At 39.9% G+C, this 26772-nt stretch overlaps 1 protein-coding gene across 2 annotated transcripts in view; it reads right to left on the bottom strand.

Annotated features, from left to right (window-relative positions):
- Positions 1-26554, bottom strand: part of USP3 (ubiquitin specific peptidase 3) — a 40691-nt gene extending 14137 nt beyond the window's left edge. Inside the window, exons 1-5 of one of the 2 annotated variants that reach the window (XM_042039528.1) lie at positions 26357-26554; positions 10688-10748; positions 8799-8930; positions 3213-3296; positions 1512-1593 (exon numbers count right to left, since the gene is read on the bottom strand). In XM_042039528.1, the coding sequence (XP_041895462.1) occupies positions 1512-1593; positions 3213-3296; positions 8799-8930; positions 10688-10748; positions 26357-26447 (450 nt within the window). In that variant the 5' untranslated portion in view covers positions 26448-26554. Of the gene's footprint in view, positions 1-1511; positions 1594-3212; positions 3297-8798; positions 8931-10687; positions 10749-21885; positions 21980-26356 lie in introns of those variants that run through there. The other variant, XM_042039529.1, reaches the window with a different exon arrangement.
- Positions 26555-26772: the final 218 nt, after the last annotated feature.

Genomic DNA, 26772 nt, shown 5'->3' with positions numbered 1-26772 from the left:
CAGGCTTGCTTTTTGACAAATTATCCCCAGGTTGGGTGGGGAGGAAAGGGAAGAGAAATGTGGACAAAGTTGCATTTATGATTCTAGAATCTGCAACTCTTGGACACATTCCACTGTCTACAAAATATCACATTGGAAGTTCATCAAATTTCTGGGTATTCTTCATTGTTCTAACATAATTTGAAAGCTGGGCTATTTTTTAGTATCTCAAAGTGCAATCACCACAGTGTCCTGAGCATATTCTTTTCTCACTCTTGCCCCAAGTGCCACAGCACTAATGCACACAGCAGTGCCCCTGCAGTTCTAGATAAGGATTCAACATGCCAAAAATAAAAAGATAATCTGTTGTTAGAGGCAATACTGAAGTATTAATAAAACTGACAAAACAGCACTAAGTAAGAAGAATAAAAGCAGCATTTAGTTCATGCTTTCTAATTCTTTCTTCTCCTTATCTAAATGTTGCCTGGAATTTTTCTTCTGGTTTTTACTGGCTTTGAGTTTTTTAGACAATGATGCTGTGTACTGCCATAGCAACAAAGCCCCACTATTTCTCCCAGGCTTCCTCAATCTCTGCAAGACTGGGAAAGTACAAGAAGCATAAGCAGCACATTCAGATAACCCTGAACTGGTTATAGTAGTGCATTTTTTTAAAGCAACTAAACCCCTCCACACTTTACCAAGCAGCAAGTGACTGCTTTGCTCCACCCTAGGCTCTTACTCCCATTCACATCCTCTTGGGCCCTTGTTCCTATGGCTGAAGAAGCTGCTGCTCCAGCTCCCTTTGGTGACACTGCTGGCCCACAGCCCAAGAGCTCTGCTCCATCTCTCCCTCATTTTCCCAAGGGTGAAAATGAAGCAGTTGAATACAGCTGGGTCAGAATCTTCCCTCTCCACACTCAAAATCTGGGAGAAATTATGAAAATTAGGAACTCTGTTAATCCCATCTGTGCAAAACAGACATTTGATTTGGGACATTCTTTGTCTGGAAGAAACTATGCTGCCTGTCAGCCACCTAGCCAGGGCTGGATCCTCCTCTCCTGGGTGCTATTCTGCAGATCTGAAGCTAAAATAGCAGGAAGATGAAATGAGGAGAAGAAAAGCTTAAAAGCAGTCCATAGTTTCTCTTGAAAGCCAGTTAAAAAACTGGTAATATTTTTTACTTTTTCGTAACAATTATTCTTAGTCTCCCCTCAAAAGAGGGCACCTCCTTCTTTGCCTTCTGCACCTGGGAGAATAAAAAAATAAACAAAATACAAAAGCCCCTTGTGTGCTCAGGAAAGAAAAGCTCCACCTTGACATGAAGCCCTTCTAAAGCACAGGGAAGCTCACAGTGTACATCAGCAGAAATGCAGCAGTGTATCAACCATGCTTGTGTGTGAAGGGGCTTTTCTAGGTGTGTGGCCAGAAGATGCTAAAGTGCACCAAGCAGAATGTGGGTCTAGGCCAACTATAAACCTCAGCAGGTTTACAAAAACCCTTTAAACTCACTGTACCAGATCTGTTATACTTACATTTACTTTCAATAACTTGCTGTTCAGAGATGAGTTTTCCAATAGTTTTCTTTTCCTATGTCTGTCTGATGTAAAGGCTGAACTGTTGGAAAGCAATTAAAAGAGGTTATTTACCACAAAAACAAAGTATTGTGTGGAATGGACTAGATATAATCAACTCATGTTTAACGGAGTGATTCCATCTGTCACCAGTTGTCACTGACAGCAAACAGGCTCCCCATTGCTGCAGAGTCTGAAAATGCGCTGCACCTCCCTCGGGGCACAGCCCCATGGCCCACCAGGGAGTCAGATGATTCTCCTGACAGAAGTATTTTATTTCTTTGACCTAGGAAAAAGATCAGTATTTTAGATGATTAAGTAGCTGCTAATAAGGCCATGCTTGAGGGCACACATCCCTGGGCAGAACATCCTGCTCTAAGTCTTTAAGAATAGAACTTCCAAAAATCAGGACGAAGTTAAGTTACCAAAAGTCAAGAATATGTGGAATGTTAGCACTTGTGAATTATGGCTGACCTCTCTTACTTAGATAAAAATACATGAAACTGTAACATTTCTGTAATACTAAGTAACAAAAATAATCATTTATTCTTTTGCGCATCAATGGAAATTAATGGCCCCTCAATTAAACCAGCTGATGATTTCTCTCTAATTTAATAGTGAAATCATAGTTTGTTTCAGGGTTTGGGGTTTTGGTTGGTAGGTTTTTTCTTTTTTTTTTAATTAAAAAGCCCTCCAAACATTCAAAAACCACCATTAGACAGAATGAGAGCCTGCACAGTATCATTTACCTCCCAAAAAGTAAGGTCTCCTGGACATTTCCAAACTACTCATGTGCACTTCTCATTATGCTTAAGCATCTTTACATCTCATTATGCACCTGACAAGGCCACCAAAAGAAAATGGACAATAATTAAAATATTAATATAACCTACCAAATAATCGATACACCTAACTCAGGGAGGATCCAGACATTTCCCCGAACCACAGCAATTTCTTAGCAGAAGTCCTGGTGGAACTCAGGGGCATCCTGATGTATTTGGAAGCACTGAATGCATGTGTATTTCCCCTTGGCATTATGTAAGACTTTCAGGCAAACTGTGCAAGCACTCTTTTCTCCCTAAGGACTGGCCACAGCACATACATCACCCAGATCAGATTATCTGCTTTCCAGTGGAACAGCACCAGTCAGAGGCAAAGGAAAAAATGTCTCTTCTGTACAGTTCTAAGTTCATAAGCCTTCTTAATCTTTTTGCTAGCAAATCAAACTATACAATTAATATGAAGACTACTTCCACCTGTACTTTTGCTTCAATTTCTCTGATAATAAAAGCTTATTGTGGTTTTTGGACAAAGCTATGACAACACTATCTGTTTCATTCTGAAAAATCTCTCTCATTTATATGGAAAAAGGCATTATTGTTTAGGCAGAAATAAAGCTAATTGATATCTAAATTACTGCATTATCATATGCTGCTTCTGCGAGATTCACTGTATAAGAAACAAGACATGAGATCAATTAAATCCATTTGTTCTGCACCTCTGCTTCTTAGCAATGAAAAAGTTTCTAAACACACAGTTCAAAGACACACAGAAGGATTAAGATACACATAATTAGATAAATATACATACATGAAACAAATACCACTTAAATGATGCAGTATTACAAGTCTGCCCAAGGCAGTCTGGATGCAAACTACTTACTTTTCCAAGTTCTGTAGGTGCTCTCTGACCTTCTGTACCAGGCCCAGCTTGGTATCATTGACTACAAAATCATCACAGCGATAACTGCAAGAAAAGTATTTTTCAGAATATGCAAAGCACCTCAGTGAAGCAGATCAAATCACACAAGCCTATGTATGGGAAGCACCAAAGGGATCCATCCACTCAAAGATTATGAGGAGAACTTGGGAGCACACCACCTCACACTGAGCTTGGTTTGCTCCGAGAACCCCCGTCCAGCAAAAGAGGGTACAAGCAACATCTTACTACATGGCTTTTCTTCTAGTTTAGTTCTTTAGAAATCAAAAGCATGATATACTGCCTGGCCCAAGGCAGAATTCCAGCTCAACAAAAACTCAAACAGTGTAACCAAAAGCAGACTCAGTAGTCTATCCATAGATTCATCAGAAAAGACCAACTGACACCTAGTAAACCAGAACACAAAGCTTTTATTAATTTTTGAACTATTTTAACATTGTAAAGTTATCACTGAAACCTGAAGAGCTGAACAGATACACACAAAACATAAAAGTTGGTGCTATTGAAAAAACAGCAGGAAAGATGGACTAAGATCACCTGAGTTTTCCAAAGTCAGGCCAGAAGTCTGTGGCAACTTGCACCTCGTGCTTAACCACAAATATCACTCCATCACTCATCAATTTCTGTACATACTGTGAAGTATCAAATTACAGCTTCAAATTTTGGCAGACAAGTGAACATGTCCTGTGAGGAAAATTAACTTTGGATATGTTTAATATCAGAACTGTAACTACGTCTCTCCTTTCCCTTTGGCACAAGACTGACTCAAACACAAAATACATCATCATCACCTCAGGCTACTCCTCTGCTGGAGCAAATCCACACTTGCTTCCTAATTTAACGAAGCTACTGACTTCAGGCACAACTGGAATTCACAACACTGTTGCAAAAATCTGCAGTAATGCCAGTGTTCCTTCGAACACTACATTCTTAAAAAGGCTACAGAGTTGAGAAAGTCTGTTCATAACCTCTGATTTTTGCCTCTAAGAAGAGAAATTAATATGACTCTCAAGCAGTTATGGGTACTTACACAAGATCTAGAAATTAGTAAGATTACCAGTAAGGGAATTTTTTTTTACATTTTTAAAGATGGCCACAGACCAAGTTAGTTTGGGAGGGGGAAGAAGTCTGTTAATATGCTGCTTTTTCAGCCATGTCTTAGTTAGTCCTTGGCAGCTTTTTCAGCCACCTACAATGACCTAATGAGGTGCTCCTGCACTCCCACAGGACACCAGTCTCCCAGGCCAACCCTCAGAGCACACCAGCCCAGCCAGCTGAACACCCAGACTGGAACCCTCCTGAGCAAGAACACCCCAGCTACACCGGCACAGTTACACTGCTACTAATGCTGGACTAGCTACTGTTGATAAAGCAGGGAATGGAAGCCTCTATGGGAACTTACTGCTGAAAGATGATTAAATTGCTCCCATGCCCTGAAGATCACATTAACCTTATTTTCACATACCAGTTTAGTACTTGCCCCAAGATGGAAGAGTAAAACCAAATACATCAGTAAATATCAGGGTCGTTCCAACACTGGAAAAGTACTTGTAAGTTTCACTCAGAATCAAGACAAACTTCTATTTCTCTTTTTACTGAGCAGAGTTTTTAAACCACCTATCTTGCAACACTGAGGATTCAGCATTACTATTAGAAATAACAGCATTACCTCCAATCTATTTTGGATAAACCAAGTAAACAGAGTGAGAAGTAGTTTATGTTTTAGTTACTTAAATTGGCTAAGCCCGTACACCTTAAGGGTAAACTGCTGAGAAATTACATCCTATATGTGAAGCTGGCATTCAAAACAGATGTTTAATTTGTGATCCTCAGGATTATCGCAAATTAACAAACACCTTTTTTGCACACAGCAGCTCTACAATATGCTTTAACAGCAACGGCATGGAATAAATTCTATACCTTCCAGAGGGTCCCTTATATGGCTTAGGACAGTATTTTCCTCTATACACTCTATTTTTAGTACCTCTGCTACCTCCAAGGCCTGGTCTCTGCTGGCCTCATTTGCTTCTAAAATGGCAGCAAGCCAGTGGATGTACGCACTGCTGGGAACAGGAGTGCTTAGGAGGGACAAAACTTCATGCTGTGATTAAAAGCCCTGACTAGATTCAAAGAATTTGAAGGATAGGAAAAATTAAGAAAACCCAGGTTTCCTTAGTTATGCCAACACTTTATATGAGTAAACAAAGAGGTCAAGTTCTACTGTCTGGATAAAAGGCTTTTAACTCTTCCTATTTTCACTGATTGTAGAATGCAAAATAAGAGTACTAAGCAATCTCATTTTCCAATGCTCATGGCACCAGCACAGTAAGCCTGGTTTATTTTTTAAAGAGAACCATCCTCACAAAGACTAAAAAAGAATTTTCCTAAGTCCTTGACAGTTGGTTCTTTTTTACACCAACCAGGAACACACACACCCCCGACACAACTGTGTCCCTTTAAGGGATAACAAGGAGGGTAATGGGTGAGAAATCTGACCTGCAAACTGTGTCTGGGATTAAATGAACATAGGAAACATATTATGCAAATATATAAACAAGGCAGCCTTTCTTCTTCTGTGCCAACTGTCTGTGCACTAGCACAGAGAAAACCAATTTACAAGAGTCCTCTTTCAGGAAAGCAGGGTTCTTACACATATCGTTTTACTTCTTGTGCACAAAAAACCAACTAACACAGCAGGGGAAAGCATCCTACGATAGCTTGAAGACAAAAAAGATCTGTACTTCTTGCAAACTCTTTGTGTGTAGTACTTTAGAACTAACTGAAAGGCTGATTAACTCCAAGAAGTGGAATTCAGGACTCTCTTTTTCTCAGCAGTTAAAGTCTCAAACGTAACTTAGTCTGAGGGTTTAATATTGCATCTATTGTCTCAAAAGTGACCAAAGAATCAAGAAGAGAGTTGTACTCTCATAATAAATAAAATATTAACAAATTCTCTCAACTTTTCCACTGTTAAGACTGAGCAGTTGAATAGGAGGACAGAGTAAAACAACAAAACCCTCTGGAAAGACTGCATGACAGGTTATGACATGGCCAAAGGAAGGCAAAGGATCAAATGCTGCCTTCTTAGAAAGCCCATACAAGCCTGTTCACTGCTATTATCATGCAAGCCAACAAACACAGTAAATTGGGATCCATAGGATAAAAATGGAATAAGAGTATTCTACTCAACTTTGTGCAGTAAACACAACTGCAAATAAAAACATAAAAGCCAGCACTGCATCAAAATATCTCCATTATTTTTAGAGTAGAAGTAAAATTCAATTAAGTCGTAAGATGGTATTTTACTGACTTTCAAATTATTGAGGCAGCCCACACCAGTAGCATAAAATATCCATCTTTACATAAAAGTTCACTTAAAAGAACCACCATGGCATAAACTTAGCAATGTCTACTGGATTCATGTCCACACTAAACCTAACAAAACAGCCTTTTCAAACTCACTCTCCACAATAACTAATTATGTCTCAACTTTACCGAACTATTTGCTTTAACTGGCACCACTATTTGACAGCAGCCTCCACAGTACTGTCCAAAATAAAGGGGGAAAAGTTGATCTTCTGCTTCATCTTTAAACTTCTGTGCTCATTTCAACTGGGTGCAGTAACAAATTCAAGTATCTTTTTCTGATTATCGTGAGGGAAAAACCTGAAATATACTAAATGAAAACAAAGATAAACTGCTTTTGAAACTTGTTCAGCTTCACATTAGCACAGGAGTTATAATTTGCTGGTGAACTACCCACAACAGGAACTCCCCAAGGCAAAGCTGGCTACAATTAGTTCCAGTTCATCCATAGATGACTCAGCCTCGACTACAGCAGAAAAGACATCACATCACATGCTAAACTGCTTCCCTTGTGTTCTACCAGAAACATGTGCCTCCCCGAGGTGCAGGTCTGCCTGCCCCTCACCAGCACAGCTGGGGTCAGTAACAGATCCCACAGCCCCCAGTCTGGCTGCTGGTACTTTGTAATGCCCACACGGGGTTTGGGATAAGGTCAGCAGGGTGCTCAGACTTATCCTGCTGATAAGGTCAGCAGGATGCTGCTGTAACTCATCAAGCCTCAGCAAGTTTGGAACACTATTTGTCATAATGGAGATATAATCAAGACTTCAACTACCCCACTAAAATTCCTCCACAGATTATTACCTTCAGAATGACTAGAAGACAGGGCAGAATTCAAACAAAACAAAAAGCCACAACATAGAACTCAGGTGATACCTGTATTAATTGGGAAAGTGAAACTAGCTTCCCAAAGCTGTTGCAATGCTGGTAACCTGTGCACATGTATCCCTTAGAAAACTTGTCTGTTTTCTCATGTATTCACACAGGAGCAGATAAAAATGCTGGTCATTAAAATAAAATGCAAATAAAAGCAAAATTCCCCTACATCACAAAGCTACTCCAACCTTTCTTCTATGTTTAAATGCCTACAGCTGCTTGCACCATCTGAGCAGCTTTTGAGTTGCTCCAAACATTTCTTCAGGTGAAATCACTTAACTGGGGTTTTACTTGCAGGAGATAAAAGTATGTGTTACAGAAGCATTCCTCATAAAACTGGATACCCAAACTTCAACAAACAGATTTTTTCCTGATGGACTACCCAAAAGACACCCAATTATTTGAACAGAATACCCATTAGAGGAGCTACATACCCAGTAATTTTACAAGAACATAACAGGGATTTCCCCAAGATTTACACTGTTCAAACCCACACTGCACAAGTAACACCACACAGGAAACCATGGAGCACCTGCAAATGGGGAAGCACCTGTCAACAGGTCTGCTTAAGGGGGAAGAGGATGGAGGACGCTGAGGGAAAAAGCAGTGCTCTCCATTGACTCCCAGTCTGTGCCCCCTGGGGAACAAGGACACTGGGGAATCCAACATTAGCAGCATCAATATTAAGTTTCCCTAAACAGTGCTTATCACACTCCAAGAACCTCACAGAAGGAATCAGCCCAGGCCATTGTGCTATTTAAAGAAACGTTTCTGATTCTTCTCCTTACTCTTGCCAGAGACCTGATGCTGCTTCCCAACAGGATCCATCACTTTCCCGGACTCACAGAAGGTACACATACAAACACAACTCGAGTTCAGATCTCTTGGGCAGGAACTACAGTGTAATACTTTACTTTCTGAATCCTGACAAATAAAGTATATGTGAAAGGCTTCCACCAGCTTGATGGAAGGAGTAACTACAACCAAACAGCTTTTGCAATTAAGAGGTTTGGGTCTCCACATACCGCAAAGCAAACAGAAGCAACTCCAAACCCCACAGCACTTATTTAGAAAAGTTTCTTCTGTTTAAGTCAGTTGACGTGTAAGAGTTTAGCCACAGCCAGTGCTACAATGCACATGCAAAAGCAGAGTGTTCTAAAAATACAGGTCTGGAAATCAAAAGATGAAATGTTCAAAAATGTGTGTAATATACTGTTGCACAAGAGTCTGATGTTTTCACCTGCTAGAATATAAAAAGTTGTCAAATTACAGTGTTTAAACCCTTACCAGTATGTACTGTAACTACTGCAATCCATACACACAGTATGCTGAACTTTCTCCTGTTTTTCTGTTTTCTTATGATTGGTCATAGGAATCTGTGCATCTTCATAATGCTTTTTTGCATGGCCATTCACATATCTAAAATAAATGAAAAAGAAATAAGTTTATACTTCTAAACAGCTAATTAGCATTCATTTAAAAAATAGGAATAAAAAAGGCATCCAATATTTACACAGGCATTAAAAAAGACAATTCACTTGTGTGAAAACACTGGTTAAATTTTCCAACGTTTTCCCCCTTTACTCTCTCATGTGGTCCAAATTAGCCCCTCCATCTCCTTGTACCAAATCCCAGGATGTGTGCTCTTAACAGTCTAATGCACTTCCACAACTGAGAAAATCCTAAACTCCCTTTATCCATACCTGTAAGTGCAGGAAGTCCGTACTGCTTTCCCATATACTCTTCTTAATGCTCCACCTTTTTTTCCCCCCAGCACTTGTGTTTGGGATCCCTTTAAGAGAGTGCTGACCCCCATCTGAAAGCACCCCCATTTTCAGCTTTCCAATTTTGCAGCATGATTTAATGTTACAGTCATCCTGTTCATGAACTTGAAGGGCTCTGGAGCTTGTGGTTACATAAGGGAATAAGAAATCTAAAATCCTGCAGCTCTTTTGCTGACACAATGAGCATTTTCATGCCCAAAGTCTGAGATACAGGAAATTAAGCACCTTTAATTTAAAAAAAAGTGTCCTTATAAAATGCAAGAGCCCCAAGGTATATTAAATCTTCTCATTCAATTATTTTCCATTCTAAGGATGGGAGCAGTTTGGAAAGACAAAACAAACTGCATGAATAACTGACTCAGTGTCTACCAACTGCATGTAAGAAGGGCCATTTGTGGACAGTAATAGTATTTTTTTTAAGATTAGCAACAATTAAAATATTCCAATTATTTATTTCATACCATGAAGTATTTCCCGCTCTCTTAGGTCTCACCAAGTATAGATTTATTAAATAAATAAATAGAGGGGAAAAAACGGTTGGTGTCAAAAATTCTAAGATACATTATTAAAACTGTGGCACTTACTGCTACCCAGATCAAACAAACAAAACCTTGAGTTTATTCAATCCACTTAAAAAGATGAAGTCACTAAGTTTAATGATGCTTTCCCAGAATAACAGCACACCAACACATGTTACCCAACAGATGAAAACATGTTTGCATCTCAGACACTGTCTAAATGTCCACAGTAACTGCAGCCCATTAGTATGTGCATCTCAAACTTTTATGTAGCAGCACATTTTCTACAATTATCCTGACATATAAATAACAGCATTGACTGTATCATTCATCTATGATGTATTTGGAGTACTTCAACTAATACAGACATCAAGCAGGTGTAGCCTGAAGGAATTCTGATGGCAGCTAGTTCTTACACGCTATGGTAATAACTTTAGGTCCAAAACTACACTGCAGTACATTTAAGCTATTTGCAGTCTCAGATGAATAGTTGCTGTTTCTCTCAAAATAAGATGTGCCAACCTGTGGCTTTCCAACAATTTTTACTTGGGTTTATCTTAACACAAAAGAAACATCTTCCACAGAATGCAACTTTACAATAAATTACCAGTTCTCCAGACACTTTTTGAACTGAGCAGTCACATTTACTGTCCACTTTACTTGAAAAACCCAACAAAATAAAACCCCCATATCTTGAGTATAATCTCTGGACTCTCATAAGGTAGCAAAGAACCACGTTAAGCATAAACATACAATGTTAAATGAGATAATAAAAGGCTTATTTCAGGGAAATTTTGAATGAACTGAGAGTCAAGCAATAAAGGAGAAAGATAAAAGTCTGATTAAAAGATTTGCACACTAACATTGTACCCACCTTCCACAATGGACACTCGAACACGTCAGACAGACCCAGGGACTTTTGTTTGACCGGCACACTATAAAAGATTTAAAAAAAAAAAAAAGGTCAAATGAATGAAGTCTACTTGATTTTAAAATACAATACAAAAAAATCAGAAGGACAAAAACACTGGTAAACCTTCTGATTTTTTCTTTTGGCTTTTAATAAGACAGTCCAGTGAACACAGGATAAAAAGCTATAGCACTTCTGTTTCATAAAACTTGTTCTACAAGAAACCATTTTAAAGAAGGTATTGCAAGAAAGCCTGGCAATCTGATAAGAAGCACAGAGAATAAATTACTGTGCAATGCATGATAATACACACCATTTATACAACGTGTATTCCTACTCTGCAGTGCTGATAAAGAATTTATCCATAATGACTTCACCCTCAATGTAACACCAGTGATGTGCTTCACAATTTACTCAAGACATCAGAAGATGTTATCTAAGTTTTTGGCTGTCAGATGTTAAGTCTAGAAAATTTAAAACATGGATGTTTAAAGCTAAAGGGCTTAAACAAAACCAATGGTAAATACTAAAAAAAGATGAAACACCATTCCCAGGGTAGAGCCATAGAAATGGGATATTCCAACTCTAATTCTAACCCAGCAGCATGTCACTGAAAGAGGGATGCTATGAAATACAGCACTTAAGATTTGAGAAATAAAATTGTTAACTATCCATTACCACAAAATTTACAAAAATAATATTACACTTTGAAATACCCAACTAATATGATGAGAAAATTAAAATAAAACACTAAGTGCATGGCTACAAGATCAGAAAACAAAAATAAAATACTACTTTGATTATTCCCAAAATACAAAAGGGTATGATAACAGACAATTTTTTTACACAACATAAATTTCTGCTGCTTGGAGCAGCCAGTCAAGAGAGTCACAGAGGAAAGAGAAGAGATTGGGAACATGAAGGCCTGTGAGGCCAGGGGGTAGAAAGACAAAGAGAATAGGACTGACACTGGTTGTACATGTAAATTACTTAAATTGTTATTTATTGTGTGAAAGCATGAGAACAGCCTTCCCCTTCCGGAGTCACATCTTAAAACAAGAACTGAAGCAGCACAGAAGCTGCTCCAGGGTAGGATCAATCTGAGCAGGCTAATTCAGGACTTGTAGCAAAACTCAAAACACAGTTCACCAAGCTATGAACCATGGTACATAGCAAACTGTTAAGATCAAAGACTATTGGAGAACATCAAGCTAAGAAAAGTAGTTTCTTTATCAAATTAAATGTTCATTAAAAAGGAAGGGGTCAATTTTGAAACAGCAGAGAACCAACAAGCTTAGCCATTTAGAAGAGCTAATATATTTTTCCACTACCAGATTTTACCTTTTTGATTTAAATCAGATGGAAAAAATAAAGAGTACACTGCTTTTTAAACAACTGGGTTTTGAATCTGAATTTATTATTACAAATAGCTGCTGTATGTCAACTCAAAAGCTAAATCCAAGGCATGTTTAAAATGAGAATGTTACCGTACTATGTGGGGGAAAAAAGGCACATCCTCCAGAAGTATTTTTTGAAGTAAGTACTTTAAACTCTCCAGTCAAGACTCCAGAACTGGTTCCTTCAGCTGCTTTACTTGAGAAACACATTTTTTCATATGTCTCAGTTTTCCGGCATTGGTTCTCCAAAACTCAATTTTTCTATTTCTAAAGCTGTTTATTCCCACAGCTGTGATGGTCATCTTGCAATAGATAGAAAGCAGCCAGGTAGAGCTGTTTTGGTTTACATTTCAAGTCAGGAACATGGAAGAAGTTTGTCTAATTTGACCAAAATGTTACTAAGAAACCCAAAATTTAACACTGGCAAACAGAAGAGAAAGGAAAAATCTTAAACAGCCATTATCAATTAAAAATGGGCTAAAGGAACCATTGGTCTACCCTGATACAATTTTATTTGCTTGAATTTCACAAACTACAATGTAAAATATGAACCAGAAGGAAAGAAAAAGAAGCCAAAACCATTCATGCACTTAATCTGTGTTCAAATGCTGCGTGAACAAAGCACTACTCTACGCTTTCCATGCCACGAACATTAAAAGGTCTTCCTAGCATTAAAATCCTAACAGAAATCTCCCACTTTGAAATCACATGTTTGCTTTCACTATGTTATCATCTATGCATGGAACTGGTTCTCAACCAGTAGGTCAAAGCATTATGATGGAAACTGTTACTCCTACTTTCCACTCCTACCAGACAATTACAATTTCACATTAAGGTACTTTAAATACCTGTACTGCTTGTTTGTCAAGTGTTAAATTATACCAAAGTAGTGCTCATTCTGCAGGTTTAAATGTTCTGCACAAAGTCAGCAAACAAGTCCAACTTCTGCACAATGCCAAAAAAATCACATACACTAAAACTTTCCATCTTTCATATCAGGGAATAGGAAAAGATGGCTCATTTGTTTACTTTAATTTTTAGGAAGAACTTTGGTCCAATTGCATCACATCAGAAATGTGTAGTTTATCTTCTGCACAAACATCTCCACCCACAAAGAACTCATACCACATGGAAGTGTCTCCCACTAAGATTAAACACAGAATCCAGTATTAAATCTGTGACCTCTGTTAAATTAAATTGCTCTATTCTCAGAGAATTACACAATTGATTTTTTAACACATTGCTGAAGACTTCATTTTGTATTTCTCTGAGGCTAGCTCAGTAAATAGCCGCATGAAAGCCTGGCTCTCCAGGTATTCCTCAGTACAGATCCTGAAGAAGTCACCATCTTGCTACTTAATAAATTTAATTACACTGGAAGCTTCAGGCATTAATCAGGACTCCATCAAGACAGGCACCATGGAATGCACAGCAAAATCACAAATCACTGTCCAGAACTACCTATAATCTAAATTAGAGGTAGACAGTTTGGCTTCATATGTAAAGATACTGCACATTATTCCTTTCAAATGGGGTATTGACATGAATGCAGTAAGCTTCAAAGCAGACCAGAAGTGAGAGGGCGAGATCCATAGCAAATCCTTCTCAATTCAGAAGAACATTACACAGCCCTGGAAGTTGACCCTTAAAACAGACTTGGGTGTTCTGGACTTTCAGGTCAGACAGTTACACTAAATCATGAGGAAAGACTTTCAAACCCATTTGTATAGCTACAGATGTATTCCTTCCATAACCAGTTTTCCAATTGGGATTTGGGGGTTTGGCTTGCTTTTGTTTTAGCACTACTTAAAAAAGAGAGGGGTGCATTACATTAGCATCCCTCACTTTGGATTAAAATTATGTTCAAACATTGTAACCACATAAAAAAAATTATCTGCCTTATTTAGTGGTATATAGACCAAGGAACACTGGCCGCTTTCTCAGCTTGAACAAAAGTTTGGCTACTGAAACAGTTACCAACTGCCTCAATTTGCTGTATTTTTAAATTAAATTCAAGTGGTCAGGCAAAGACAATACTTAAGTGTCAAAAGAAAAGCTGCAATGCCACAATCTCATCTGAGGCATTGCCATTTGCCACTTTACATCAAAATCATCTTATTCAGAAGCTCAGAAACACAATTTTTCATCATATAATAGGAAGAATTCTTTTACAGAATGATTTCTCTAAGTAAAACTTGAATACTGATTTGTTACTCAGTTTACAAAGCCCTCTCTAAATGAAGAGGAGTACCAATCTATCCCCAGGAGAGCAAAGAGTCATACATAACTTTGGGAACACTCAGAGACATCCATGCAGCTTCCACTTTTTGTAAGTCAACTGGGTAAGGTTCACTGAATTATGCCAAGTAGAATGAGCAAGATATGGTTAATCAGTTTGGTGTTCTCACCACAGGGTCCCCCACCCCATCCTACCCCACGATCATGCAAATATGTACTTCTCATGCTTATTTTTTTCTTGTTGAAAGCCGACTCCAAGTGCACTCTTGCGAAGCGTGAATGCTCCTGGCAAACACTGCATTTCTTACACAGCAAAGATGCAGACTGCCACTGAAGGAAAGTTACAGACACGTAAAAGTGCACAACCAACTTGTGAAATTAATGGGTTTGTTTAAACAGCACACTGCATAGCTGAGAAACTGGCAATAGAAAAAAGCAGCAGGAAGAGGAAGAGACAAACAGGAAGCAGTTTTTGTAAAGCAGCCAAGTTCAGAAACCTGCAAGATGCAGTGTCCACCAGAGACCTGGCAGCAGCACAGCCACAGCGCGAGTGACCCCGGGCCAGAGCTGCTACAGAACTGTGCTTACAGCCAGGGTTTAAAATAGCCCTTCATTGCACCACTAAAGAAAAGGTCACAAAATATCAGCACATTAAGAGCAATACTTTGGTCCTTCTGTTAAAAGCACATTGAATAGAAACAAGATTAGGGTCACTAAACTGTTTCAAACAGTCCCCACAGCCTTTACCAGACATCCTGGGCTCTGCTCTCAAAAGGAGCTATAGCAGCACTCCCACGTTACTGGCCCAATTATACACTTCAACAGCACAGTGACCTGCACAGAAACATCTCCAGACTAACTGACCTCTGGTCAGTTCACTTTACGTTCACACAGTAGATATGTGAACATTATGTTCACATAGTTTCAGCTACACTGAAACAAGCTAAACTGTAAAAAAAAAAAAAAAAACCAAAAAACCACCACTGTTGCTTCACTCAGGAAGAAGGAACAGTACTTACATACTTGTGGTGTCAGTGGTACACTGATACTGTGCTGAGAAAATCATCCCACAAACACGTGCACTTGCTGACAAAGGCATACAATATGCTACTTAAGTACAGCATGTTGCACATACAACATGTAACACACATGTGCCTATCAAAAAAATCCACAAGAATACTGTTACAAGAAATGGACTACTTTTCCTTTCTCATACCTTTCACTTGATTTTGCCTTAAAAATCCCTCAGTGTCCTGTTTAATTATGATTTAGTAGGCAGGCTTCCATTTTACCCCTTAAAGAACCAGACAATTGAAGCAAAAAAGAGCTGGGCAGTCTCCATTAGCAACATGTGAAGAAAAAAGCAGCAACAACCCACACACCAAAATGAGAAACTCCTTCTTTGTAAAACACAATCCTTCTGCTGTGACACATCAGGCCTAAGGAATCAGACTGAAAGCTACCTTTTCCAAAAATCTGGAAGTAAAGGTGAGAGAAATTTGCAAGCAAAATTCCCGGTGAGAATACAAAATTCTGCACAAGTATTTAATCGGATTTATACAAACCCCTATAGTAATAGCATTTCAAATGCAAAGATTTTCAGTCACAGAATTCATAGCATTTCTCAGAAAGCCCATTTCCATTTTAGAGATGAAAACAAGAGATTGAATAATTTACCAAAAGAATTTTAAGTTTATCAGCATAGATCAGAACGGAGCCTACTAGCCCATACACCCAAGTCCTTTAAATCATTTTAACTGCAGCCAAGGGTAAGATATCCCCAAACCCATCACTACACAAAACTTGTAAGGTGATTCGCCAAAACAGCTCTAAATTAAACACATAAAACTTCCCATATGCAATATACAACGGGTACCAGGTGTCTAAGTCATCCATGAAAGCTGGTATTCTAAGTAGGGAATTACTCAAGTTATTAACCTATGAGAAACATCAAGGGGACAAAGATGTTGGATGTGGTCCCTTCTCTGGGCTTACATGCTAGAGCTGCAAAAAGGTTCTGCCCACTGCTGGAATTTACAGCTCTGGAACTCCCTCTGGATGCAAGCACAAGTCTCTTCAAAGACTGAATAAATCAGCGGAGGAGTTTTCTCCACAAAATCCCCATGCATTCAAGATGTGAACATCTCAAGTTTAATGCAAGTATCTCCTACCCTTGAAAGGCCTTCTTTACAGACAACTCCTAAATGCTGAGGGAAGACTGACAATTCCTTCCCATGAGTAAGTACTTCAAGGGAAGAGTGAGACAAAGCAAGAGAGAGAGTGAACATTTCACCCAGCTTAGCAGTTACAGCTTTCACCTAGGCTGCAGGCTCCACAGCAAGGAATATCCATGCACTCTACATTCAAAATCCACCACGTGAAACACTCAGTTGTTAAAATTAAGACTGGAACCAAGCATTTTCCACCAAGATGAACTGACCAAATCACAACATTAGAGAGCCATGTGCACTCTTTCCTTCTGGCCCATAAACCAGCATATACAATAAACATCATTTCAAGGCAAAAATCACAAGTCTTCCTCATCACAGAACATCAGTCAAGATTGTAGGGCACGTGGATATGTGCAGAATCAAGACACTCTGGCATTGAAAAAACCACTCTATTGCCAGAAACAAAGCCCCAAGACACATCAGTATTTTTACCAGCAGCATGAAAAAACCCCTAACAGGCAATGTAAGTTACTTAGTACTAAGTACACGTACACCAACACAACTAATCAGGTTCCCAGCTTCTGACATTCATTTGTGTATTTAAAAAGGCAGTTCCTTCAAGTGAACACACAAGCTTTATCATTATCTAACCCTAATGTATGTTTACATTCAGGAGGAATCAAAAGTACTGAAAAGACAGGGCGGGCCTTAACATACCCAGAAGTGCAGAAAGAATGCTACCACTATCTTATGATCTAGGAATAGGTTCTTAGAACATAAAGACAGAGTTAAATGTGTATGATTGTTGACTGGGTTTTTTTTTGTTTGGGTGGGGAATGTTTAAAGTGTATATGCATTTGGGAAAAGCCAACTGCCCCACATTTTAAGAAGGCCAGTCAATTCTAGGTGAGTTAACTAATGAAAGTCAGGTGACTGAAAAAAGAAGTAAATGTTACAAGAGTATTTTTTTAACCTCTGAGCAGACAAAAGCCCCATTCTAAACAAAGAATGCAGGGAAAAGGAACATTACAGGCTTTGAAAACTAGAGACGTTCTACAGTTATAAGGCAGCTAGTTTTACTGTCTAGGTTTTAAAGACTACTCCCATTTGTTTCCAAACCTTATTTCACAAAGTTTTTCTTTCTATCCTTCCCTCAGTCCCATTAAAAGATGTTCATAAGTGCACTGAATTTGTTCTAAACTCTTAATCATTACGAAAACATATTCTATTTAACAATATTTTACGTAAGTTTAATTTGTTAGACATCTTTACTGCGTATTTTAGAAAAACAGCATTCTAGTCAAAATGAAACCAGACAGAAGGGGATAAGGTTTGCAATTATACTACTTTAAATGCTTTGTTTTAAAATGAGCTAACACACACATAACTAAAGGAAAAGTTAATAAAAGATGAAATTTCCATTACATTTGTATCAAAAGCAAGAGAATTCACCAGGAAGCAAGTCTCCTGGTAAGCATTACTAAACATACAAAAATGTTAAACCCTTCTTTCCCAATGAAGAAAAGTCTCAACAGTATCAGGTCTTATCCTGACTCAAATCACATTCAAGTAAGACTCCAAAGAACATTCAAAGAAAGAAACAAACAACCCTCACTTACAGGTATGGAAAAAACCCCAAGTTATTTCCTCTGTCTTTATCTTTCAGCCAAAATCAGAAAGATTGAGTTTCTAGTGAGGAGACAAGTCATTTAGTGATAGTTTGTGAACTACTATTTGTGCTCGTGCACACCTGTACATGTAGTTTCCTCCTCCTTGTGCCAAATAAAAGCATTGCTCAGTCTCACAGAGGAAATTTCACAGATGGTTACAGTGAACCATTCCCATTTACAGTGGAAAACCACAGATAGTTTAGATATACTGAACAACAACTGAGTGAGAACATAAAACACGGGTAGGTGAACAACTTTTCACAGAATAAGTAGGTCGCGGAAGTGCCCAACACATTCTTAACGCTGAAGAATATCAGAGAACAACGTGACCAGCTTCATCTGCATGGAATTCCCCTCCCCTACACTCGACCACAGTGGCTTCAGTCTGGCATTAGGATTATGCAATCAGAATTCCACACTGAGAAACAGGGAATGTTACAAAAATGCAGGCGTTTTTATTTGCCTGTATTCTTAGTGCAGTGATAGAAAAGCAGACAGGGAGGTCAGGAAAACTTCTTCTAACCAGTGTAAACAGTTCCCCAGGAAGTGGCTGAACAAACTGGGGGGAGGAGGTGCCAAACCAAAGTCAGGTCACTCACAGCAGCAATCCAGAGACACCCCGAGCTCGCTGCCCTGCTGCTCTGGGTAAGGGAGGGAGAGACAGAAAGAATCAGCACTGCCAGTCACACAGACATTCAGCTCCCAGGCTACACTACTGCGATTTCTTCTGATAATTTAATTTTTCTACATGTCCAGTCAAACTTTAGGACAATGTAGATGTGTCAGCAGTTGATCTTCCTGCATATACCAGAAAAAGCACATCCTACCTGAAAACAAAGTGAAAAGTATCCATTATTATTTAAAAAAAGGAAAAAGTAAAACATTAGAGACAGTCTGATCTTAATGAACAAGCACAACCAAAAGCATTTTGTTAAAAATTACTGCCTCTATTTCTCCTTTACACTCCAAAAACATTTTTTAGTTGTTTGGCTACTTTGATAACTCATTAGCATACAAATTTAAATACATATATTTTAAATTTGAGTATTTTAGCCTTCACAGAAAAACAGCTATTATTCCTCAGTATAGCAGTAGCATCCACAAAAAAAAAAAAAAAAGTTAGTCAATCTTTGTTAGAACAAGACACATAAACGCTCATTTTCAGACAGCAGCCAGAAAAAACACAGCAAAGCCAACAGTGTAATGTCGTTTTGACAAGTTAGCAATCAAGAGCAGGTCAAAATATTCAAGCTGGGAATAGGAGGGAAAAGAGGGGAAAGACAGAAAGAAGTCTTCTTGCTTTCTTTACATAATCTAGTGAATAATCTGTTTGTTTGTAGTTGCCACTGTTGCATTCCTACTTCCCCAATATCAGCAAAAGACACATTAAACCATCCATGTGACAAAAAAAAAAAAAAAAAAAGAGAAAGAAATGCTTGGTGGATGAAAACATTACCAAATCAAAACATGAACTGAAGGGTAAAAACCCAAAAAATTTAAAAGGATCAAGGCTGTTTTGAGAAAATGCACCTATTTTGACACAGACAAGCAGATGCGCATATTCCCACCTACCAAGTACCTCCAAAAATCAGTATTTCCCTGTTTGATATTGATAGGGACCTTCAACCCCCATCCCCAAATCCGAGAGTAATACCTTGCTTTACAAAAAGCTGTCTGCTTGCAGTACTGGGGGCAGGCCAACTTCCAGAACCACCACCTTGTTCTGCCAGGCTGCCTGGGGGTATTGGGATTAGATTCACACGGGTAATTTAATCTTCCACAGAAATCTCAAACTAGGTTTACAAGATCCAAAATTATGCAAGGTATTCCAAAGGGGGTAACACCAGAGGATTGCTTTGACATACCAGATAAGACTGCTAAATGGCAAGTGTAGTCATTATGTCAAGTACCATTTAACATATCCTCTTATAATCAAGGAAAAGAATTTTTAAGGACAAAATCTTACACTACTCCCATAACAAGGGCACCATAAAGCAATTCCGATTCACTCTACAATAAAACGTTTCCTCCAACAATACTGGAGTATAAATCAGAACAGCCTTAACTAGTTTTCAGAGCCAAATTTTTTATTAAATTGCACTTTCTACCCTTCATGGAATATTTTAATTAGTGGCCTTTAATTACTTTTTACCTAGGTAAGGAATGTTTGGTAAAACAGAAAGCAAAGCATGAGCAGGTTACTAAATGAAGTGAGTGGTACTGATCAAATGAGAAATAGCTCAAAGCTTAATTTCATTCCAGACACTGGGTCTGAAACTTTCACTCTGTCAACCTCAGACACACACATGACAAAAAAAAAAAATTAACAAGTCTGTCAGCCTCAACACCTTGACACGATAAGACAAACAAAGTATAATGCACTGATACTGTTTAACACCTGCATACCCTGAAGAGTTTGGGAAAGGCAGGTGAAAATCATCCTGCTTACATTGAAACCAGCTGTAATGAGATTTGCCCTAATCTGTGGTAAATCAAGAGTCTGCCATGCACACGAGTGTCTCATCCTGCCTCCACAATGCCTCAGACTATACTGTCTCCTTACTTGCTACAGTTCAAAGAGTCATTTCAAAACACTGGACACTTCAGAACAGTCAGTAGTAAAATTTGTCCTTCAAAGCTTATCTTCAAAATCATCATGAAGATTAGATCTAGTTTCTCAAAGGCAACATATTAAATGTCTACTTCTTTCCTCTGAAGCATCTCTTCCCCCAGCTAATGTTCAAATTTTGTGATGGATTATGGTTTTGTTCAGTAGAGTATAAACAAAACTTTGAAAAGAAAATCCAGAAAATATTAATCACCACCAATTTAAGTTTACTTTTAAAAGATACTAAGTATCTGAAAACAAAGACTCACCTTTTTTTTTAATTAAAAGGAAATTTACATCTAATTTATGAGACCAAAATTAAGACTTTTATCCTATCTCAATAAATGTGCATCTTCTCACTAGTTCCAAAGCACTGTGCTCTATCTCACAGGCCAAGATAACTGCTGACCCATGGTCAGCTCACACATCAGTAACCAATTCAAACGGGAAAAAAAAAAAAGCCAACACCAAAACAATTTTAAGGAAAACAAGACTGTGTCTAAAAAAAACCAAATCTAACAAGCTAACTTAAAACAACAGCCAGGGAATGAATTTAAGGAGATATAACAACCTATAAAGAGTTACTAACAAGCATTCTTGCATAGCAGTGACTCAGAGAAATAAAAAGGTGAAAGACTACCCAACTCTGGACTTAAAGTGACTGAATAAAAAGGGGTAATTTTTAAAATATATATATATACTTATTTTGTCCTTTAAATTTCAGAATAAATCTGGCAATTTCCAGGCCAATTTAATTTTCCAGATGTAGGGTGACAAATAATCCTCACACACACAATACAGACCACTAGGTCCACACACTGTCCATGATCTTACCCTGAGTTTACACGCAGAGAACTGAAGTTTTCTTAGGAATAAGGTCCCTACCTACCCCCTCTCCAGTTTCAGCAAGTTTTCCCTCCTCCTATATCACAGTAATCACAAAAAGACAGAAGAAATCAGGACCTCTGGTAATAAAACTGGAAAAGCAGACAGAGACACAAATACTTACGGAAATGAAGAAGCAACACTAAGAAGCAGCTGGGATGAAAAGGAAAGCCAAGAGGGTTAAAGTCTGTACCTGCACTTTTACACTGTACTTGTGTTTGCACTGACTGCAACAGTCCAAAGCCAAAAATCACAGCGTGGCAGAACAGCATTACCTACCCCAGTGAAAGCAGAACAGTGCGACTAATTTAACTGAGGAAACAAAACCTGATGGGGGGGGGTGGGGGCAGGCAGGGAAGCAGCTAACAAAAAAAACCATCACGAGCAGCCTGACCCAGTGCAGTCATGTTCTTGAAAGGTCTACTCAGCCTAAAACATTTGGTCTCAAATCTAAATAAGCATTCAGGGATATGTGGGGTTATTCTGAACAAACTGAATTTACCAAATATTTTAGTAACTTAAACACACACAAAAAAAGTCATTAACTCAGCATGTGGATTTCCACCATAATCACTGTTCATTAGGCCTCAAACAGCTTCCAATGCTGGCTCTCCTGTCTTTCATATTCCCAGTGTCATTTCTAAATCCCACAACGTATGTTTCTGACCACTGGTGCAATTACAACTCTTATACAACAGAAATCAGAATGCAAATGCCAGGCACATATATTCAGCTTTTGCAGGAAATACCAGTCTACAGCCAGAACTGCTCTCCAATACCTAACAAAATCATGCTTTTTAACGGGGAAAAAAGAACTATTCAACTGACAGTGATCTGAAAAGTAAGTTTTAAGCATCCTTCACAAATGCAATTCCCCTTTAAAAAAACCAAAAATCACAGAATCTCTATCTCAGCAGACAAAATCCTATCACTCTGCAGTTATTCTTCTAAAGACAGAACATCAAATTCTATACTGAACAACCAATGAGCCCAGTGAGAACAATTAATGAATCCTCAACCACACAGAAAAAAAAGTTGGAAAACCTCTCCAGACTTCCACAGGTGTGCTTAGAAGATTGCAATCTCACTTAGGTGAGGCAGGGCTCCCTGTGGTTTGATGAGTCTATGAAAAGTTGTTAAGAAATACCACATCTGAGCTATTCCAGAGTACTTTTCATAATTACATGATTTGCACAACAGTGCTGAAGGTGTGGCACATCATACAAATTCAACAGCTTCAGTCTGTGACACAGTCCTGCCAATGCCTCCAGCTACTCTGCTTCCAACTTCAGCAGAAGCTTCAGAAATTAAAGTGCATGGAAAGACTGCAATCCTGTTGGAATTAGCAGATATCTGCACACATAATTTCACATGACAGTGAAATGACAAGCCATTTTCAGTTTCTATACCATTTCTACTTTGCATATATTTCTCCTCCTAAATGCCCCATTACAACAACGAACTGCCTATAGATCTGCAAAAAAATCATTCTGTGCTCTAGTTTGATAATCTTGAAGCTCCTCAAAGCAAATACATGCTGCTTTCTGCACTGCTGATTGTAAAGAGCAGGCCTAACTGGTTAAATACTCAGGGGAAAGCACACCATTTTCTAAATGGGGGGCCTTAAACTCTCTGACCTCCAAACTACTCAACAGTAACGTAACAGAAGATCTAGACACTGAAAAATGAACATACAGCATTACTTTTTACCTGAAAACAAAACCACTCATATTTGGATCACACCCTTGTTGTCAATGCTTCCTCTCAGTGCTTTTTTAAGAATCTTCCCTCATCACAAGACCTCCAAAACAACTCCGGCAGGAAGCTTTCAAGGGAAACTTGAAACATTTGGGCAAAAGGAGCAGCTCAGGCTGATGCACATGCTCCTCTAACCAACTCGTACCTTCAGTAAACCTGGCTTCCAAATACCAGCACCAAATGCAACACTCCTCCATTACACAATGACACAATATTCAAGATCAATTAACAATACTCAAAAGTGCCTCCATTATTACCTTGTGAAGTTATTGTTGCAACCAGGAGTTTTTTCGGACAGACAAGGAAAAGGTACTTAACTCAGCATGGCAACTGCAGCCCCACAAATCTCTAGAATACCAGATAATGATAAAAATAGCCACTGATAGTCTGAACTAAAACTCAACTCTCCAACCTATTCTGCAACGTTTTGCTATCACTGGCACATCAGGTGGCTGCCAGAAAGTTTCCTGGATCACTACCTTTTTCTGGAAAGGTCAGCAGCAACTAGGAACAGGACAGGCAAGTTCTGAGTTAGTTTAAGACAATGTACTTGATGAGAGATGCCCTGTAATTACAGAATGCGGAAAACTGCCTTCCAAATATTTTTCTACAACTGGGACACCACCACCAACAAACCCAACTAAAACCATACAACCTTAGAAAACAGCATCAAAATTAATAGGAAATGCATTAAATTTTAACAAGGTATTAATTTACACGCAGCATTTTCTGTTTAATTTTATATTACAAAGTTACATCAAACCCAGCAAATAAGACATAGTATTTACTGTGACTTGACATAAACCCGTATTACCTATCTTTAAAAAAACTGACGTTACTAAAGTGAGTACAAACAAAAAGATGACAGTACTCTACATACTATTACAGAGTTAATGTAACAATAATCACGTTATTACCAGCTGGAAGTGAGAACTGAGGCACTACAGCTTTACTATACTAGTAGAAATGCACCATTAATTTAAAAAAAAACCCACAATTTCATTTGCTTTAAATTAACAAAAGCCTGCTGTTTGTTCACTGGACTGTTTTAAATTCAATCTACTGAGTTTTTTTCTCTAGCCACTTGTTAAGATTTCAACAGTTATCTATGCGAGTACTGTGTGACTTACCTTTTTTTTCTTAAAAAGCATTACAAACAAAAAACTCCCCTAGATATGGTGCCATCATTATTCAGTGCCTGAAGAGCCCTTACACCTTCCTCCTGCCTCAGTGCTGTAAAATAAATCAGGTGATTGCCCAGCAACTGGCTCTCTCTGTAAGTGCTGGTTTGGGAGAAACTCCTCTGAACAACAAAGAAAAACTTGCTCTAACTGCTGAACTTCTTTGTTGAGAAGCAGAATGCATAACATGGTAGCTGTAAACTGGCTATTATTTTAAGCTAGGAAGTTATATTAATACCTTAGCATGTATTTTTAGTTTTGGTACTTTTATCTTTTTTAAGTTCTCTGAAGGTTGGTTCCCTACTGCCATACACTTCTTCTTGACAACTTTGCTTACCCTTGATATTCTGAAGATAACAGATGGACTTTCAAAGTTAAACTCCTTGACAATAATTTTTTTTTTTTTTGTAAAAAACCATTAGGGACAACAATTTTTCCTGTACTTCTCCTTTCCTCCTAATAATTTCCCTGCATGACTCCACTGTAAAGTGTACACCCTCTAAATCAAAAGCATTACAGAGAAAAATAACTGGTTTTGCCAAAGGAAGCAGCAACGCTACCACACCTTGGCTCCCGGAAACTGCAATCAGGGAAGAAGTTAAGTAAGCAGCAGCCTTCCCACACGAAGGCACTGACACTGCGAGACAAAGGACAACCATCTTCCCTTTAAAAAAAAAGGAAGACCTTAAAATACATTTAGCCCTTCAGTGCTCCCCGGTCGGTCATTACCAAAGGAGGATTCTTCTCCAGCGCCCACCGGCACAAGTCCCGCTGCTCCTTTAAGCGGGGCCTACTTCCCACTCTAAACCGAGGTGGTTGTGTCTGCTTTCGCACGGGGCACAACTAAACACAACTACAGCAAACAAACAACGACAGCAAACATCGCGGGTTATCTGTGCAGAAAGCTAAATTTGTAACACCTGGCGCACGGCACGTTTAAAGGGAAAGCCCCTGAACAAACAAGATCATGCGAGGTACAGTAGTGACGACAGGATATTTGCATTATTAAATCAAAGAGCAAAGTACTAAAAAAAGACGACCTCTACAATCCTACCGACTCACAGGTAGGTGAGCGTGACCCCCAAACCCCCACAGACCACCTTCACTGAGATGCTCCTTGGCTTGAACGGGGGTCCCAAGCGACGCGTTCCACCGCAACAGTCTTATTAAAACTACACTCTCCAAAGTCCTTCCAAAAACGTATATTAAAAAAAAAAAAAAAAAGGAAAGTAATCTCAGGCAGATTTAAAGAACACACTGACCCTGCAGCTGCCAGCGGCTCGTCTCCCTTCAGCCACGGTCCCGGGGCAGAGCCGAGCACGCAGCTCCTCCGGCAGACAAAAGGAGCGCGGAGCGCGGCCCCGCAGAGCTCCGCGGCGGCGGGGCGGGGGGCGCGGGCCCCGCCGGGACAAAGTCCGCTGCCTGCCCCGGGCCGGACAGCGCTGCGCTGGGAGCCCGGCGCAGGGCCGGGGGTGGGAGGGCAGCCCCCACTCCTGCCACAACACACGGCTCCCCCGCGGGGACAGCGGCGGCTGGAAGGCGCAGCCCCCCTCAGAGGGTACCGCGGGGCGGCCCCGGCGGGTGGGGACCGTGGCAGCCGCCCTCCCGCGCGCCGCCGGGCCCTCCCCCGCCCGCGGGGCGCCCTCCCGCCGTCGGGCAGAGAGGACAAAGGAACGGCCGGGCTACCGCGGGCCAGGAGGGCCGCGCAGCGCAGGCCGCACTCACCGCTGCAGCACCAGGAGGAGGGCGAGCCCTGCGGGAACTTGGCCGAGTCGGGCGCGATGCAGACGCTGGAGCCGAGGTGCGGGCACTCCATGGCGGGCGCGGCGGAGCGGGGCGGGCGGGCGGCTCCTCGCGGCGCTACAGCAGCGGCGCCCCGCGCACAACAGCCATCTTAAGGCCGGCCTCCCGCTCCGCTCCGCGCGAGGCCGGGCCGGGCTTTGCGGGCAGCCGCCCTCCCTCCCTCCCGTCCGCGTCGCTCCCCACCCGCCGGGCTTTGCGGACAACCGCCCGCCCCAGGGGCCAGTGGCCCGGCTGGCCTGCAGAGAGGCGAGCGCCGGCGTTCGTGGAGTGGCTTGGGTTGGAAGGACCTTGAAGATCATCCGCTTTCAACGCCTGCCATAGGCAGGAACACCTTCCAC

Source organism: Corvus kubaryi, unplaced genomic scaffold (assembly GCF_017639235.1).
Source record: "Corvus kubaryi isolate FWS band 111438036 unplaced genomic scaffold, C.kubaryi_AGA036_p1.0 37394, whole genome shotgun sequence".
Taxonomy (NCBI): domain Eukaryota; kingdom Metazoa; phylum Chordata; class Aves; order Passeriformes; family Corvidae; genus Corvus; species Corvus kubaryi.
The sequence above is the reverse complement of the archived record's forward strand: the minus strand, read 5'-3'. Positions and strand labels throughout refer to the sequence as shown.